General features: G+C 41.3%; 1 protein-coding gene across 1 annotated transcript in view; it reads right to left on the bottom strand.

Moving 5' to 3' along the window:
- Positions 1–18,284, bottom strand: part of pde10a (phosphodiesterase 10A) — a 35,305-nt gene continuing 17,021 nt past the window's right edge. Inside the window, exons 3-22 of the mRNA XM_080481832.1 lie at positions 16,315–16,343; positions 15,030–15,150; positions 14,106–14,155; positions 13,843–13,983; positions 13,246–13,401; positions 11,892–11,942; positions 11,301–11,359; positions 10,947–10,998; positions 10,291–10,433; positions 10,028–10,120; positions 9,463–9,649; positions 8,427–8,569; positions 8,007–8,090; positions 7,770–7,920; positions 7,523–7,678; positions 6,293–6,465; positions 5,157–5,268; positions 4,865–4,945; positions 4,186–4,274; positions 1–2,235 (exon numbers count right to left, since the gene is read on the bottom strand). Coding sequence (XP_080337958.1) covers positions 2,136–2,235; positions 4,186–4,274; positions 4,865–4,945; positions 5,157–5,268; positions 6,293–6,465; positions 7,523–7,678; positions 7,770–7,920; positions 8,007–8,090; positions 8,427–8,569; positions 9,463–9,649; positions 10,028–10,120; positions 10,291–10,433; positions 10,947–10,998; positions 11,301–11,359; positions 11,892–11,942; positions 13,246–13,401; positions 13,843–13,983; positions 14,106–14,155; positions 15,030–15,150; positions 16,315–16,343 — 2,171 coding nt within the window. The 3' untranslated portion in view covers positions 1–2,135. The remainder of the gene's footprint in view (positions 2,236–4,185; positions 4,275–4,864; positions 4,946–5,156; positions 5,269–6,292; positions 6,466–7,522; positions 7,679–7,769; positions 7,921–8,006; positions 8,091–8,426; positions 8,570–9,462; positions 9,650–10,027; positions 10,121–10,290; positions 10,434–10,946; positions 10,999–11,300; positions 11,360–11,891; positions 11,943–13,245; positions 13,402–13,842; positions 13,984–14,105; positions 14,156–15,029; positions 15,151–16,314; positions 16,344–18,284) is intronic.

The following is an 18,284-nucleotide window of genomic DNA, read 5'->3' on the forward strand; positions in this document are numbered from 1 at the left end:
TTTAATAAAATTCATTTGGGCTACTGCTCTTACATTTACAGTTGAGACATTCCTCAGTTATTCTGGGTAACAGTAACATGTCTGGACTGTTTTAATTTATTTGAATGTTTACTTTGTACAAAACAAAAAAAAGGGCAACATTATTCTTTGTATAAAAAAATATAAGTTAATTTAAAATTTAACTCTAAGAAAATAACATAGTAATAGCAATAAGGATCGTAAGCTAAACATAGTGCAGACAACAGGTTATAACTGGTGCTGTAGAGCAGAAGGGACAGTGCAGTGACTTTACCGTGTGGTCAGGTGGGGTTTGGATCGGGTATAGACACACACACGCACGCACGTACGCACACACACACACACGCATACACGCACTCATTCAGAAAGTGCATGACTGCCATACAGTTTAGCACCATCAGAGCACACATCTCAGTCTGTACAAACTAATTCCTAGATTGTACACAGTATACACCTATTACTGTATATGCAAAAATTATATATAAACTTCAGTTTAGGTGCATGCTAATTGTTGCTCTTGGTTGAAGCTTACTGGAAGCAATTCTGAAGGGTAAGACAGCAAAATCGTGGAAACCGATGGCGCACTGACCCACATGCCACCACAGAGATTCTTCAACCAACATAAACATTCATCAAAAAAGTACATTCACAACACTGGGGGGGCCACAGTCGTACAAATTATTTGAGCAGAAATGTCAGTCTTGGAGGAGCGTTGTCCACTGGAATGACAGTTTCAGACAAAACAATTTGTCTTTTGGAAGATCTTGGAAACTAATTCGAAAGAGTCCAAATGTATCCCCGGGCACGGTCTTGAAGAAACAGCATAGAGGAGGACGTCTTTCCTTCCAAAGGGTCGTGAATATGAGGGGAAACTTCAGTCACATGCCGGCAAAATGTTGAACAACATTCTTGAGTTGCAATCCCAGAGATAAGACGTATTTTGCTTTAGCTTAACATCGTGGAGCAGAAGATGCCTGTTTGTTTGTTGTTGACTTCAGGGTCTTTAAACCTGTGAAGACGCCCACTGAAACCTAACCTGCTTTAAAGAGAAGGAAAAAAAAAAAAAAAAAAAAGAAGAAACAAAAAGAAAACATCCCAAACTATACAGGCTGCAACTTTTCACAAAGTTTATTCCTTGTTTCTTGTTGTGTTAAATAACTCATGGTGCGTAGTGGTGTAAATCATTAAGTGGAAATGAGCTTGTATGTAGTCGTGACTTACTATAAATACTTAAAAGTGACGGACGGTGGTATTTCTTCATACGACAAACAGTCAACCTCAGGACAGATCAAGTGAATCAGGAGGGTGATCGATGCTTGAAGGTGACGGGGGGCTGTGGGGTCCATTTCAGGTGGGAACATTGTGCCTGTAATCACTAGTGCCCACCTTCTCTAACTCCTCATCAGTTTGTTTGTGGACTACGTTGTGAGGTCTCTCTGCTCTCTCTAAACAGAATGGGCTGTATGTCATTATTCAAGTACTGCAAAGGATTTTTGCTCAAAAAACTTATCAAACATTCAAACACCCACCTTCTCAACAGGGTGGCTTTACACCGTGCGTTTCCTCTACACATTCCTTCTGTCTCTGGGAATACCTTGCTGAAGTAGTGCGCGTACAATAAACCTACCACAGAAGGCAAACAGTACCATTTCAAAATAAGAAAAAAAAAGAAAAGAAAAAAAAAAAGCCTGAACTGATAAGAAGATTTCACATATCCTAGTCTGGACAAGGTTCAGAGTAAGGCCTCTGTAAATACAAGACCATGATAGAATCAGCTGAACTCACATATAGAAAACTCATAAAAGAAAACCTTCAAAATAACACAACCAAAACAGAGTAAGTTCAATCTACCAAATTAATTCCCAAGCTGAGTGGACGTAGGGGTGGTACGATACAAGTTCCTCCCCAACAGCGGTCAGTCTCTGGGATCGGTGAAACTGTCAGTGTCGACACCTCCGTCACCCAATGAGGTAACTGTGTGTTAAAGTCAAATCGCCTTGCAGCTAATCTGTCTCCTGCTAACGCAGGATGTGGGTTTTTTTCCCCCCTCTGGAGTTCCAGGACCGTGGCAGGATTCCGGTTGTATTCCTTTGGTGGGCCAGCGACCCCTTTGGTTGTCAGTTGTCCACTTTGACAGGGCCTGAATCACGAGGCGGGCTGGGCACGTTGTCCTCAATCTCTCCTTGCACTATCTTTTCCCACTGGCTCAGGTTGTCCCTGCAAAGACACAGCACTGTGATCAGATTTCTATTCTTCATACTTTGATTGATACTACAGGCTACCAACACAAGAATGTGAATAAAATCATGTCAACACCAATACTCTGGTTTTCAGCCAGAGTCATTTTATTCTCCCAAAACATTAAGTCGTAGAATAAGGAGTTTTATGTTTGTATTTTTTGACTCAATATTGTACTTAAACGCCCACTTGTGACCCATTCATTCATGGAAACTGCGGCTTTACAGTTCCATCGCATTCATTTTTCATATAATTTCTTTTAAAAAGTGAAAAATCCACAGATTTCAGGTTTACTACATGTGCACTGAAATATTTCAAATGTCTGTTTTCTTCTTTAGAACTATTAAATCATGAAAATACACCGATGGGTAAAAGCTCACGTGACTTTCAGTATCAATACAGACTATGAAAGCAAGGCTTCATGATCCTTCTAGTTTTGGGGGGTTCAAGCAGGGTTTAAGCCCGGCATTCATTCCATGTTGCTCTTTGACCCTTTGATGTCGGCACTTCCTCTCACTGTTGAGCAGAATTCACCAAGTATGTATTTCCAATTTTTAAATCAGGTGCTAAAACGACCACAATTTCAATTTAAAAAAAATACCTGAAACATTTAATTTTTATGTTGTTATTGTACAAATAACTGAAAAAGCAATTAACTTTTGGTTGAAATGCCTTTTTTGAGAGGCGTCTGGAGTTCACACACAAGGTTATAGCACTTTGCTGCCACAAGGGTGTGCATCTGATGTTAACAAAAAAAAAAAAAAAAAGGCCTTAAAATGTTTAGAACCATAACTTTGGTGTGAAGTTACAAATATTATGTGACCATGTCATTATTAACTATGTGAATAAATAAACAACAGACGAGAGTGAAACGAACACCCAGTTTACAAAAAGACACCAACAAGCAGCAGTAGTGTAATTCACTAGTCAATGGGAGCAATGATCCCATCAGCGCTTGCTGTCATAAACATAACCTCTCCCCACCCGTTATAATCCGGCTGAACATACAAGTGCACAACGTGCTGCCCTTTGCTGCTGGCCTATTCAATTAGCCAGCCTGATGCAGTTTGCAGGTCTTTGGCAGATCCCGCAACACGCAGCAGGGCTCCACGGGGTCTAGGCCTGCTGCCCACCCAGAGCCCGGCGCTGACGTACAACCAGGTCTTGAATGTTACATCGCTCACTTTGTTTGCATTCCCCACAGATCAAGGAGACATTTTACAAAGCAGGAGAAGGGCAGACACACGTGCAATATGATCCTGCCGAAAACCCCAGAAATAACAACAGTAATTTACACTCTTATCGCATGCGAAAGCTCACGAAGCGGACACACTGTGACGCACTGAGTCAGGTCGAGCTGGTATTTCCACTCAGTGTATTTCATCATAGTTTTTTCTTTTTTTTTGTAAGCCCAGAAAGTCATAGCACATGTTGAGTTAATCCAATTTCAATAAAGCAACGTGTGTGTTTTGTTTGCATTTTCAGTGGAACGCCGGGAATGTGCACCTATACACACAATCCTTATCACCTCTAATCTAATTTCTCTGGCCAGTTGCTGCTGGTGAGACAATGCCAGCACACACACACACACACACACACACACACACACCCACACACACACACACACACACACACACACACACACACACACACACACACACACACACACACACACACACACACACACACACACACACACACACACACACACACACACACACACACACACACACACACACACCGCATATCCACACCACATATCCACACACCACATATCCCACCATCAGGACAACTCTGTTCAAAGAAACTTTTGACTTTGGGTTCTGTTACCTTTTCAAAATTAAGAAAAAACCTAAAAAATATTTGTTTGTTTTCCTCTTTCCTCATACTTCACTGTCACAGGGAAAGCAACAGTTTTCAGTCACTTACTTGCAGGCATTTAAAAGAGGGTTGGACGGAGGAAAAAGCTCTGCTAGTGTCGTGTAACATGGAACTGCTACAGCATTGTAAAATCCAACCTTCAAAAAGAGAAGAGAAACTATATTAAACAGTACACAGTCCAAAAGAGAAACATTTTATTTTCAGAATAAGACAAAGGACAAAACAAACTTGAAATTAAGAATTATTTCTTAGCAAGAGAGTGTTTTGACTATGTTGCGTCCATAATGTGTGAGCGGATTTGCTTTAACTCACAAACTGTGTATCAAATGAGTTCCTTCACTAGTCTTGTATGCACAAATATTTTTTTTTTCAATTTCACTGGCTGATAGCGCCGCAAGGCGAAGCTAAATATAATACCAATACCCACAGCAGAGGTTTTCTTACACTGCGTGACTATACCGGCCCCTCAAAACTTTGCTATAAAGCTTTTTTCATTTCAAACATGTAACAGTGCTGCTTATTGTGCTGTCATTAACAGTCACCATTTCCACTTTAGTCACACTTTCTGAGAAAGGGTATTCTTGTTGTCTTTAAAACCTGACATTTCTTTTCCCAATACCCCCCCCCCCCCCCCCCCCCCCCCCACCCGCCCATTAAATCTTATTAAAGGACCACTAACTGTACATCAGAATAATGTGTCAAAGCACTGTGGGAGTGCTGGTCTTACCTGCCCTTGGGGGATTTCATGCTTCTTGTCTCTGTCCATCATGGCGATTGGCTGCATCCCAATCTTCTTCATCTCATCTCCCTATGAAAGAACAAAGTAAGAGCACAACATTTATTTTTAACTACTGTGGTACACCTCCTGGCCTGTAGACAACATCATATTGTGCTTTAGAAATTGCAGGACATGCAAAGTTGTATCAGTGTTTACAAGCCATAACAGAGGTCTGACTGTTCTACTTGAGGCATGATCATGACACTAAAACTGTTCAAGCCCGAACAGTATCTCACTGTACCTCAGCCCAGAACTCAGCATAGATGTCGTTGGCCGTGAGTCGTGTGATGTGCCACTGCTTGGTAACAGAACACAGGTCACATGCTGTCATCATCAGACCAATCACACGGTCCCTGGAGGGGAGCAGAGCCTCGTTACATCCATGTGGAGAAACTCAATGTTCTGTTGAGGCGCGCCAAGTCCAGATTTCTCTCTCTCATGCTCGGGATCTCATTTATAAGCTCACACCACTTTTAATGCTCGAGCCAGATTTATAGAAACAAACTTGACTGGAAAATGTGCGTGCGCCTACTCTGACCCATGTGCACACACACGATGGACACAAGGAAAACTGACACAGGCAATAAAATGGTGACTTCAAGCCAGATAGAATTAATAAAACACGAAAACATTAAATCATACATTAATTAATTATACATACAGTTTATAACGGTTCACACTGACAACAGTGTTTTTTTTATTCTCGCTTTAACCTACCATGGTCAGGTAACACAACAACTTCTACTTGTTAAAAATGCTTTACAAATCAAATCACAGTCAGTGTTTTGGTCAGGATGTCTGATGGTCACATCAGGGATATTCCAGAGCTCAGAGGAGACAGCTGGAGTCTACAATTCAGCTGTTGAGCTGTTAAAAAGCCAGAATGAAGTCAGCATCTTGCAGCTGGGAGGATTTTACTCCACTGGGCTTGAATTTAATAATCAGCCATCGGTCTTCATGTCAACCTGGTAACTAAGGGAAATTATTGAATGAAAGCTGTGCTGTGTGGGCGAGAGAGAGAAACGCTGCTCGCACACCTTCCCCAGATTACAGGAATCATTTTCAGTTTCAGTGACGGTAACTCTCTGTCATCTCAGGCAAAGTTGGACAATTCTTTCCCCCTCGTGCTGTCATTAAGTGAACGCTTTTTAAGTTTCAGTCTCTGTTTGATATCCTTGAATGTATCACAGCAGCAATATTTGACAAGTACACTTTTTCCAGTTATTTCCCACACTGCTACAGTTCCCCCTCTAACTCAACTGTAATTTCTTTTCACTGTAAACAATGACTGTGATTTATAAAGTGCATTTCCAAGTTATATTAATGAGACCCCTGATGCGATCCTGAAGTGAGCACCACTGTGAGCTGTGGTCTGACCTGTGCGTATGGTTGCTGAAGTCCAGTGCTCCCGAGGCCAGCAGCTCCGTGAGCTGCTGGTGGTTGTTAAAGTACAAGGCGAGGTCCGTGGCGATGATGGCCTTTCGGATGATCTCCAGCATCTGCTCGTACTGGCTGGAATTCAGGTTGGAGAAAATATTGTGCCCTTCCAGCTATGAGAAACAAAGAGATCAATAAAAAAGCAAAAGCTCCACTTATGAGGCGTTCAGCTCAGCTAGACTACAACAAGTTGAAGTCAAGTTAATCCCAGGCCATCGGACCCAGCAAGAGAAAGTGTTACAGAAGCAGGTAACGCCAACTAAATCATACGATCCTCTCAGCTGATCTATAATTAACCATTTGTGCCTTAGTTTCATGCTACTTATTTGACTCTTTCAGCCTCGATGGGATCCATGTGTGCAAATTGGAAGAATGTTAAGCAACACCAAGAAACGTGAAGAGTAAAACCTCAAAACAGAGAAAATACAAATGGAAGTAAATTCTAGTAATTTCAAATTATCATGGTGAGTTTAGGATTTCCGTGTCAAATACCAAGAAGAACTGGCAACTTGTCCAGGTTTATCCTGCCCTCGACCATAGAAAGCTGGGATTGGCTCGAGTGCCCTTGTGACCCTGAACAGGATTAAGATAGATAGAAGATGGATGGATAGATTCAAAGAGGATTTTATAGTTCATTTACTTTTAATTTACTGATGTGTGTCCATATCTCTGTGTACATATGCTTTGAATTGTGATCTTGTCTATGTTGTGCTTTCAATGTTTATCTACAAGTGCATACATTATTAAAAATTACAGCAAAAAAAAGCAGTAAGTCATAGTCGGTCCGTAGCAATATTTCTTTCACACATCATTTGTATGAGAAGTCACACGAAGAAGCAAAAAACTTTCTAGTTCTTTCAAAATCAAACTTTTTTTTAAGGAAGAAAAGATTCAAAAGAGTGTAGTTGACTTTTTTATGTCCTTATAATGAAAAAAACAGTCTGTAGTAGTACTTGTATTCAGATTCTAATCACTCTAATCTATCAATCTAATTCATAATCTTCTGCCGACTTTTGTGTTGAAGTTGGACGTATGATGCATCAAATGAAAAGGTATGTTACACTGAGTGTATAGTTTGCACAACTGCACAATTCAAAAGAAAAAAACCCACCAAAACAGCGAAAATGGTGGATTTCACTGCAGAACAAGTTTTGCATAGTGGAGCTCTACCTGCAGGATGGAGACGGTTTGAGAGAAATGGTGCTGCTCCATGGTGGAGGTGGAGTACAGAGCAGCCAGCGGATGGTCAAACTTCTGCAAGTAGGCATTGCTATACCCCCGATGATCCAGATCATGGCACAGACAGGCTATCAACAAACCCTTCTTCTGTAAAACCAAATAAAAAGAAAGAAAAAAATAATAATTCAAATACAACAGCTGTTTCTCTTGTGCCAAGAAAATAGAACAAGAAGCAAACCTCTTCCTCTGTGAAGATCCCAGAAGTTTTCTGCAGTATGACGTACATACAGTGTGCCACCGTCACCGCGTGCTTCCAGTTGTGGTAGGGCACACGGCGGTAGTTCTTCCGTACGGACATGGTGAACCGACACAGTTTCTCCAGCTCAAAGCTTCATGCACAGAAATAAAGATTCACGTTTGCTTTGGTGGAGAACAAAATGGTGTCGGTGACAGTGTTGTGGTCCTGTGGCATTACCAGTTTTTTCCACAGGAGCTGTGAACCATGTAGATAAAGACAGCAGGCCATATCTCTTCAAAGGAATTGATGTCAAAGTGGAACCTGAAGCGGGGAGGAAGGGGAGAGAATGAAGAAGAAGAAGCTTAAATTAGCATAGACAGCACACCTGGGAAAACAGAAGAGATGCAGATGAGGGGAGTTCGAAGGTCTGAGACAGTTAAGCAGATTGGTTGACATCCAGAAACCCTTTCCTGTCCCACTGCATGTTACAATCACGGTCTGGACTCTCTCATAATCCCTTTTGAAGACATGTGGCGGGAGACCAACCCCACTCAAGCTCACAGATTTTGGATAAGAGCGAGGAGCAGAAGCGAGAACACCTCTCAGGCCAACAATGCAGGCGAACACACAGCAGGACTCAGAGAAAGGGACACTTACATTTCAATCTCTTTATAGATGATCGCAGGGAGGTTGAGCTGGGAGAGGGTCTTCCATTCTTCAGATGTGCAGATGCTGTGATAAGACAGTTTTTCCATGGTCACTCTGTATATGCATTCAGAGTGTCGGATCCTGTGATACATCTATGGAGACAAGCGGGAAACTGTGATCAGGGAATAAGTCTTTAAAATATCAAGACAGAAAGTGAACAATTCTCTGGGAAATATAGCATTTTATATCTTTGTTCAATGCGTTCAGCATCACTGCTTAAATTTTCAAAAAGGGTCAGACAGAGTTAAATTGTCATCTCTGTGTCTCTAAAGCAGTGTCTTCACATCTGATTTGTATCCCTGTTCCCTTCCCAGACAAGCTGGAGTAAGCTGGTGAATACAGGCGCCAGACCTCACGCCTTCCTCCGTAAATCACTGTGAAAAAGAAGCTGGCCGGAGCGGGTTTCCTACAGACATCAGGCATAAATTACAGCCCGACATAAATCCCGCCACTGCACGGATGCAGACTGCTCGCCTTAAAATATTAACATACCCGCATCAATTTTAAAACCAACTTTGTGACGCTGCTCCTGCGTAAGTTTGTCGCACGAACTGACGGTGAGTCAGGCCCCACAGCGAGGGGAGGCTTTGACAGACAGACCACACAATGCAAGCTCCGAGAGTTAGCATGAATCATGGGATGTCTATGTTCCAGGGAAGGGATAATAATCTGTGTTTATTCACACACTCTCCTTGTCCGGGAGAAAAACCGAACATATTGCTCTGGCAAACAGCAGAAACTTCATTCTGTTACCAGCCTAACCAAGCCTTTTAGGATGACGATGGTGAAGCCATGACGTCAAACATGCAGTCGTGGCTGTGAAGTAGGCCTATTACATAATTCTCACATAACGTACCTACACTACAAAACAAGGACGGCACACTTGTGCAGACAGGATACAAGGAATAAGAGGCATTACTCTGCTGTTCTGTTGAAGAATATCAGTTAGACTTTTTTTCATTATATTTACACTGGCATTACTCACATTTGCACAGTGTAAGGCCAGAGCACAAAAGACAGCAAACATCTTAAAGTTGTTCTCATCTGTTTTAGTGAAGGCACTTCCGCTTAGCTTGTTCACCATCTGCACCACACCGATTACGGTCCCCCTGCTGACAATGGGCATGCACAGGATGTTCCGCGTGGTGTAGCCAGTTTTGAGGTCCACCTCTCTGCTCACAAACACACAAAGAGGAGAACACAGTCAGACCTCAAGGGGAATTTAGGTCAGTTCCACAGTAGTGTAGAGCAGTGCCTTTCAAAGCACGTAAAATCTCCAGGTCAGGAAGAGGAATTCCCCCAAAAACTATTTTATCAAAACACATTCTTACATCTGAATTTATTGTAAGTTTGACGGAGACAAACTCTACACTAACTTCACTTCTTTTCATGGGTGACAGAACATTAGTCCTCCCACACTTTGAAAACCCTCTGCCGTCGAGTATCGTGACAAGTAGTAGGACTTCAATGATTTTATCTTTAAAAAAACAAAACAACAAAAAAAAAAACACTGAATGAGAAGTGAAGCCAGTTCACAGAAATGTGTTTACCGGTTGAACCGTGGGTCTGCATAGGCATCTGGGATATTTAAGACTTCCCCTGTCCGAGCCACTTGGCCAGCTATTCCCTTGTCTATAGAAAACCTGAAGAAAAAGGTGAAAAAGAGTTACCCGTACTGTAAAGTGTTTGAATTTCAGCAATGAAGATTGATGTGATTATGTTTTAGTAGAAAGTGGTAGAATCCCGGCAGATTTTCTGCAAACTGTTACAAGAATGAAAGGTACAGTATAAGAAAAAGACCAATGTGACGCACCTAATTTCTTTGGTTTTCCTAAAGACAGGCTTGCCTTCTTTCTCTTCTCCGATGTCAAACAGGTCAGAGTACAGTTCTTTGTTGTTGTGATCTACCTGGAAGAGTGCACACCTGTCTGCATTCACCAGGTTTTTTGCATATATCTGTAAAACAAAACCAGGGACACAATTTTAAAAGGTACACTGACATAAACACAGGAAATTATCCCTCTAAACTTCATCAAATCAAATGTATTACTGTTTATTTTTTTAATAGAGCAGATAGACAGTGATGATATACACATACACAGTTTAGGCTCAGGTCATCCCAGTTCATTTTAGTGGTTGAACCAGACGACATAACAGTCACAAAGCAATGAAAAACATAGAAAGTGGTGGATTTTAGAAAAAAAAGAAATTGGAAAATCTTTCTTCACATTGTTTCACTCACCTACTTTTATCCGTTTTAAATTTTGAAATGACCGTATAAACATTTGAATATAAATGAATTAGGTTCATCTAGATGTCTGTTAGAAGCCAACATTTTATCCAACTATTGTCATATTTTCTGAAGAAATTGTTTAGATTTTTAGCCACACACAGTTCAGCACACACTCTGAAGATGTGCAGCCTTGAGGACAATGTGAATGAACACAGACTTGCAGAAATCACACTCACCATAATATGTTCAAGTAGAGAATCTATTGCCACAATGTTATCAAAGTATGTTCTGTGCGAAAAGAAGAAATGGTGCATTGAGATGTTTGACAAATGGGAAGCTCTGATGACGTTCACATTCAAGACACGAAAACTCACTTCCCTGAAACGTAATCACTTTTCATATTGTGAGAGCACAATGTTGCATTTCATGTTTATTCTGATATTCTAACAAAGAATAGAAATATTATCTCACTTTGTAGCTCAAATATTCCATTTATATGACTTTTATCTCAGAACATGTCACTTTCACTTCATCTGAGCTTTCAAAGGTATTTACTTGGTGTTCGGGAAACTCGAGAGAGCCCTTCTTACCTTGACACATCTAGAAGGAAGTCATTGAGCTCGGTCTGTTTGGCGAGACCTCTGCACACCTGCAAGCAAACAAAAAAGTTTTATTCATTCATTTCCCACAGAACACATTCGACATACTGCACGCACCGTGCACAAACGCACTGATTGATCCATGCAGTTGGCTGCTGGACAGAATCATGAGTGGTAGTAACAGTATCTTAATGGTATGTTGGCGTGCATTGTGCTGTAACACTCAGAGATCCGCTGTGGCCAGAGCTGCAGTGGGATGCTGCTTCTCTGAGGTGTTATCTGTTCATATAAAAACAGCACTGGGGCATAATGACATCCCTGGGGAGCTGTTTGTTGAATCTACGGCTCAGTTGATTGGACTGGGCCCAGTGACAGCCCAGGTCCAGTACACAGTGGATTTCACCTTTAAAAACATCTACCGCAGAACCAGAACAAACAAAGTCATTCAGAAGCAAAATAAGCAGTTATAGGTGGTGTTCACCTTGTTCCCAGACAAGTCTCTGGTGAAGCATTACATTGCACTGTGGATGCTGTGACGTACAATCTCAGAATCGTATCAGTGCTCAGCGAAGGTTTGCTCACCTGTACTTGATGAATGGCAACTGATGCCCAGGCTAAATTAGCTGTTGCAACCTGGAAAAGAAAGTAAAGCTAAGCACCGAAGAACTACAGAAAATAAACAAACAAGTACATTAGCAATGAATGCATATAATTATGTTTCAGTCTATCAATCAGTCATACAAAAACTCCAGAAATTCAGCTCCACTGAAAGGACACAGACTTGGACGCACCTGTAAAACTATTGTGGCGTTTTTTTCCTTTCTTTCTTTTTTAGGTAAAACTAAAGTGCCAGTATTTGTTTCTTATGGATAAGGAGTTTAACGATTCTGCTGGATGTCAAAGTTGCTTCGTTTAACAACAACCCCATGAAGACGCAATGTTTCAGTTTTCAGCTTGGGTGGAACTAAAAACCTACTTAAATTGATGTACCGTAATATTTTTTTGATACTTGTGAGTTTTCAGCGTCTGACCACTCACACACAGAGAAATCCTGCAGCGTAGTTTACAGATTACTGAAGGAGCCGCTATTCTCTGAGAATATGAAGAAATAAAACGCATCTACCAGGCTAAAACCAACACCGTTGCCGCGCCCAAAGCCGGAACATTCCCGACTTGTTAATGCGTGACTTTGTGAGATTATACATTATTAATTCATCGCAGATATAAATGGACAGCACCGTGATCACTCAGTTTCACTCTATTACAGCAGAAACGTGTCGGGCTGAACTTCCTCACTGCTCTTCTTTTAGTTTCGATTTTCCATCCAGTTGTTTTGAGGCTGAGTTTCTCTTGTGTGACTTTTTTGTGTTGGAATATTAATTCATCACCGCGACGGCACGAGTAGTTCTGCGCTTCATAAATTCATGTTTCTGCAGTTTTGTCAGGTGTGATCATTCATTTCCTTATTACAGATCAACCCTCGTGGAGCTAAACTGACTTGGAACTAGTCAAGAACAAAAACATCCTTCCAAGCCTCAGTGACCAGGATTTATTTTATTATGTCAAAAAGATTGCTCTCGGTGAGAAGTGAGTGAGCGTGGCGAATTCATGTATTTTAGGAAGGAGTGATTTTACGAAGTCTGCTAGAGACACCCGCAACCATTGGCTGTATTTGTACTACAGCTTGTTTCTTAATTTAAATTCGTCTTCATTGAATTTGTAATACGATAAAGATCCCCGCCTTCGGTTTCATTCGAGGTTGCACCAAGCAGAAAGTCCTTATGGCCAAAAGAAATACACCAAGTATTTGACATAACAAAGTGTACCCAACGAAGACAACCAGATCCAGATTAAGGTTGATACCAAGCTGACGGCTGTCTTGTGAGCCCCGCTCCAGTCTCCCACTCTCCCACCGTTTTGTCTGGGTCAGACTGACCTCCTGCTGGCTGAGGTTGAAGGGCTCCTTGCCCCAGTGCCGGTGCAGCTCCAGGATGGCAATGAGGTCCCCGATGGCAGTGAGGATGGGGAGGCACAGGGCAGAGTGAACATGGATCCCTGAGTCCTGCCCTGTGCCGTCGGGGAATCGCTCGTCCTGTAACACAACGACCAGGTTGTTATGACCTCAGCCATCACAGGAGCCTGACCTGTAAGTGGTAAACTTTTGTTTCTGACTCATGTATAGCATCCCACATGAATCCTGCATATTTAATAATTCACTATATGAGGAAAAGTCTTAGATGACCAACCCTGGGGAACTGTTGCTGATGATTCTTGAACTGGAAAGTATTTTAGAGATTTTCCTAGATAGTTCTCCTCTTAATCTAACCAGCATGTAATATGGAGAATGTGAAAAGTCTCTGATCTGTTATGTGAATTATAACCAAACAAGCAAGTCCACTGTTGAATTATAAGACAAATTTCAAGCAATTTTCATCATCAAAGTATGATTGCTCGAGTAGTAATCAGAATGGTTGTCACACATTATACAATGAAATGTTATTTGACTGTAATGGGTGTAATATCGCTACCCTACCCCCATGATGTCCTCTACAAGCAGTGTTTTGCGAGTCTTGGCAACATGAGCGGCAATGGTTGTCCCAAATGTGATGGGGCCAGAAGGGATGAGGCTTGGAGGGCCATCCTTGGCCCCCGTTGGAGTGAATAAACATAAACTCTGTTGAGAAGCACACACAGTAGCAGGAAGTCAGACAGAAGAAGGAGGAAAAAAAATTCATACATATACAGTATATGTAAAAGTACATAAAAAGGTATTCCGCAAACATCCTCTACACTCACATTGTTGCATTCTCCCAAGAAGTAAAGTGCAAATCCATCAGCTTTTGTTGCTGTCAACAAACACACAAAAAAAACAGGTTGTTCATGAAAGTTCAAGACATGCTGTTCTCTCTCAAACATGGTCCAACATCACAAGGCGTGAGAGGAAAAGTGTGGCAGGAAAAGAAAAGCAACGGTCGACTTGAAAAACTATTGATAAATTCCTGTGTAATAACAAGAGGACTTGGACTGCAGGCATTGACTGCTTTCCAGTTCATCTCATTCCTAGTCCTCCTTTGCAGTCCTATTTCACTGTGATAAATAGGTCATGATATCATACAAAGTGACAGCAGAGAGACTGGAGGAGCAGTGAAAACACTAATGATTAGAACGTTAATGAGTGATGTGGTTTGGGTGAGCTGATCCTTTTCTGGCTATGTCGAGTTCACAAGAAACACTTTTTACAAGACTTTGTCAAGGAAAATATGACAAAGTCTAAAAACTGTGTAACTGTATGAGGGTTACAAAGTGTTTGTCTTGTTCCATATTTATATACTGTAGCACCAATTGCAACATAGCCATCTCTTAACATGGTATTTTGATTAAATATTAATGAAATATATAAAGCTTCTCATTTACTTCCTGGGGTTGTTTTCTATAGAAAATCTAAATTGCTTCATTTACGGTGATAACATACTTTGAGGTTTGATCCAAGATCAGTGAGAGTGACTGCGGTCATGTTTGAGCTGCAGATGAGTGAGGTCAACTGAAGAAGGATCGATGAGTCAGAAGACTGTTTTATATGTGTGGATGCATGTGCACTCATTCAGATATAGACGCAGGTGTGTACAGTTGCAAAGATATTTTCTATCAATGCTTTCATATCGGCTGGACAGTGCAATAAAACAATGATTGACTTGACTGACTGATCATTTACACTTTTACCTGTTTTGATGATCTTGCACAACTCATAGAGCAGAAGTTTGTTGTCTCCTCCAGTGTCCAGGCGCTGCTCCATGTAGCTGTTGAGTTCATACACCACACCCTGCATATTTGTGTCCTGGTACTGCTGGACACAAGACACACAGAAATTGCAACTCCACTGTCTCTCACAGACACTGAGATTGAATTTCAAAATTCAGCAAATGCATAGAGATGGAAAAAAAAATGAAAAAGAAAAACCTGACAACAAACTCGATCCTGCACTGTGCCCTGTCTGAAGTTGCAGCATCCGGCAGGTATTAACAGAAAAACTAAAATTTCTCTTTGAATGGAAAACGATTATCTCCCTGCCATTCACAAAGGCAAAGCCATTCATCATAAAACTCGCCCCGCTCCACCCTGCATTCAAGCTCAGGGATCCCCCTGCGGTCCCGAGAGGAGGCCACCGGAGCCTCTCAGTTCTGATTAGAGCCCTGGCAAGCTCCGCCGCTCAGCCTCAGCTTTAAAGTGCGGTTATGTAAGAGGCAGACCTCCTGCCTTGTACGGGGCCAGAGAGCTGTCTATTTCTGCGCCTGCAGAGAGGGTGAGGACAGGACGGCAGGGAGAGTGGCGCACCAGAAAGCTTCCCCCCACGGGACGCCTTCTATCCTCCCACATCCTGTTAGTACAAACGTATGGATGACGCACTGAGAGGTCGAGTGGACCTTGATTTTTTCCCCCCTCTTTTTTCCTGTGTGTGTCGAGTCCCTTCCACCCAGCCTCGGGGCCTTGCTGTAGGCACTGACACCCGGCCCGCTGATGGTGTGAATGACAAAGGTGAAAACAGAAGTGTAGCAACGGGGATCTACTCTTTCCGATCACCTTGTGTCCGACAGTGTCGTGTACGAGGATTTCACAGCACAGCAAGAGAATCATGCTGTTTCCTATTAGCTGTGTGTCTGTGCAGACCTGGACAGCCGTTATAGTGTGTTAACAATCGGCAACAGTTTACCAAAGGTATGAATAAGGACATTCTTTGAATCCTATTTAAGTCACTGAGTAAAGAGTAAAGAAGCACAAAGCCACAGTAAGTAGTAGTCAAAGTGTGTATTCAACTTAATACTTAGAGTCAATTTGGCTGTTTTGCTCATTTTGAAAGATAGCTGTGACTCGTCATAGTGTTCTCTCGTTAATATGTTCTTCAATAGTTACAAGAAAACTGTATATTTGAATAAGCAGAGGACAAAAATATCTGTGAAGTGTCCCTTGTCATTTAAATACATACATATAAAATCAGGTAAAAACCTACCCTGCTGACTTCCTTTGCTGATGTGTCATCTGGAGGGAGAAAAAACAGATTTTAGACAGGAAATGTCAACTGGTGTGCAAAGGCAGAACTATTGCTATGAAACCTTATTGTTACTGGATGATAAATCCTGCAATATACTCAAAATGATAAAATATTGTAACTACTGAGAGACAAAATACAACAGTGTGTCCAGATGCTGTCATTGAAATAAATCTGAACCTCAAAGATCAAATTAGAAGACAGACATTTCTATTAGGAATGAGTTAAGAGCCATTACTACAAAAACGTAAGAATAAATGAATTATTTTAGGAATTATTATGGGTTTACACAAAAGACATGCATATTTAATCTCTGTATAAAGATTAATCTCCCCTCTGCAGAGAGAACTGAGATGTTCTGTTGTACTGTACTGTTTGTTGTGTGTGTGACTGACATGCCTTTTATTGGAAGAACACGGTGGGAGCTGAGGCTTTCACACATTTTCAAGCGAGAAGCTATTATACACTTAGTTCAGCTGTTTGTTCACTGGGTGCTGTGTGTTGGAGAGATAGTAAAACATAGTGTTGAGATATTACTGAGGCCATAATGAAGGAAAGGCTTCAGCTGATCATAGCAGACTCTGGCCTCAAAGTCAGAGAAAGTTGCAATTGAAGAAAATAGAATTGTTTAGCAGAGCTTGGCTACATGTGGGTCAGCAGCACACGAGAACCGTCACTGCTCAGATCTCTTTGATAAAGCTTCATGTGATCCAACCATGGAAAAAGCTGAGCAGATTTTAGAAACGTCCACTCGAGCACTGACTCCTGCTTTGGCAGGGTGAAGGCCTCTTTGATGATGTGAAGACAGAAATTACAGCCAGTATTGTTTGTTGTTTTAAACATTCATCCAGTGTGCGTTAGATTTCCTAACATAGACACGAAACTTACTATAGAGTGAACCGCTGGCCAGGCGTGACGTCAATCAGAGGACCGAGGTTAAAAAAAGACTCCTCTCTTTCAAAAAGGTTCACCTTCATTAAAGACTTGTTGAAGCCTACAACGGTTTGACAAAGATCAATTTGAAGGGCAGATTTAGCCCGATTACTGTTTACAAACAGCTCGGCAGCTCCAGTTTCGGCACAAACAGCATTAAACATTGAATAAAGCGCTATTGTTTCAAAATAAGAAGAAAGCCTTATCCATGAACCATAAATACAAGAGAATGTGAGTGCAGGACATGCTTATAAAAAGTGTGTCTGAAGGTGATGTAGTGGTCTTGTGTCTCACAGAACCATTGTCCCCAATTCAATGACAATTTGGGGCCCTACTCTGTGGAGCTTGCATGTTCTCCCTGTGGATTTCTCTGGGTATCCTGATACATAGTATCCCTCAAACAGTCCAAAGACAAAGATTTGAGGGAAATTGGTGATCACCCTGTTTGCACAGAGAAGGACTGATAACCTGTCCGGGGTGTATTCTGCCTTTCCTAATAATAAACTGGGATTGGCTCCATTCCCTGAAGCAGTACGAAAGATTGATGCTGTATCAATACAAAATGTATGCAATATGAAGTAATACGTTAGTATGTACATTATATACATTATAAAATACGATGTGAACTGCGTAGTGCTTGACAAACATTTTTTGTAAATAATGCTAATTTAACTGTGAAAATGTTAAAAATATTTAACATACAAGAGCATGTAATGTCCACTGCTTATATATGTACACTGTCATGTAATTTGAGAGAAAAGTGATGTGTAATGATGTCTGATTAACTTTGAGTGTGCAAAACATATATTGAGGCTGAAAGATGAAGCAGCTGAAAAAACAAAATCGCTACCTTCCCAAAAACGACACGGAAATACAAATACTTGCTTAAGTGTTCATAATGTCTGTTGGAAGAGTGGCTTTCACAATAAGTTGTTACATCCATACATTGATTCACACTAATATTTTATTGACACTTATTGTAGAGCACTGTAGTGACA

Source organism: Lipophrys pholis (assembly GCF_963383615.2).
Source record: "Lipophrys pholis genome assembly, chromosome: 15".
Classification (NCBI taxonomy): domain Eukaryota; kingdom Metazoa; phylum Chordata; class Actinopteri; order Blenniiformes; family Blenniidae; genus Lipophrys; species Lipophrys pholis.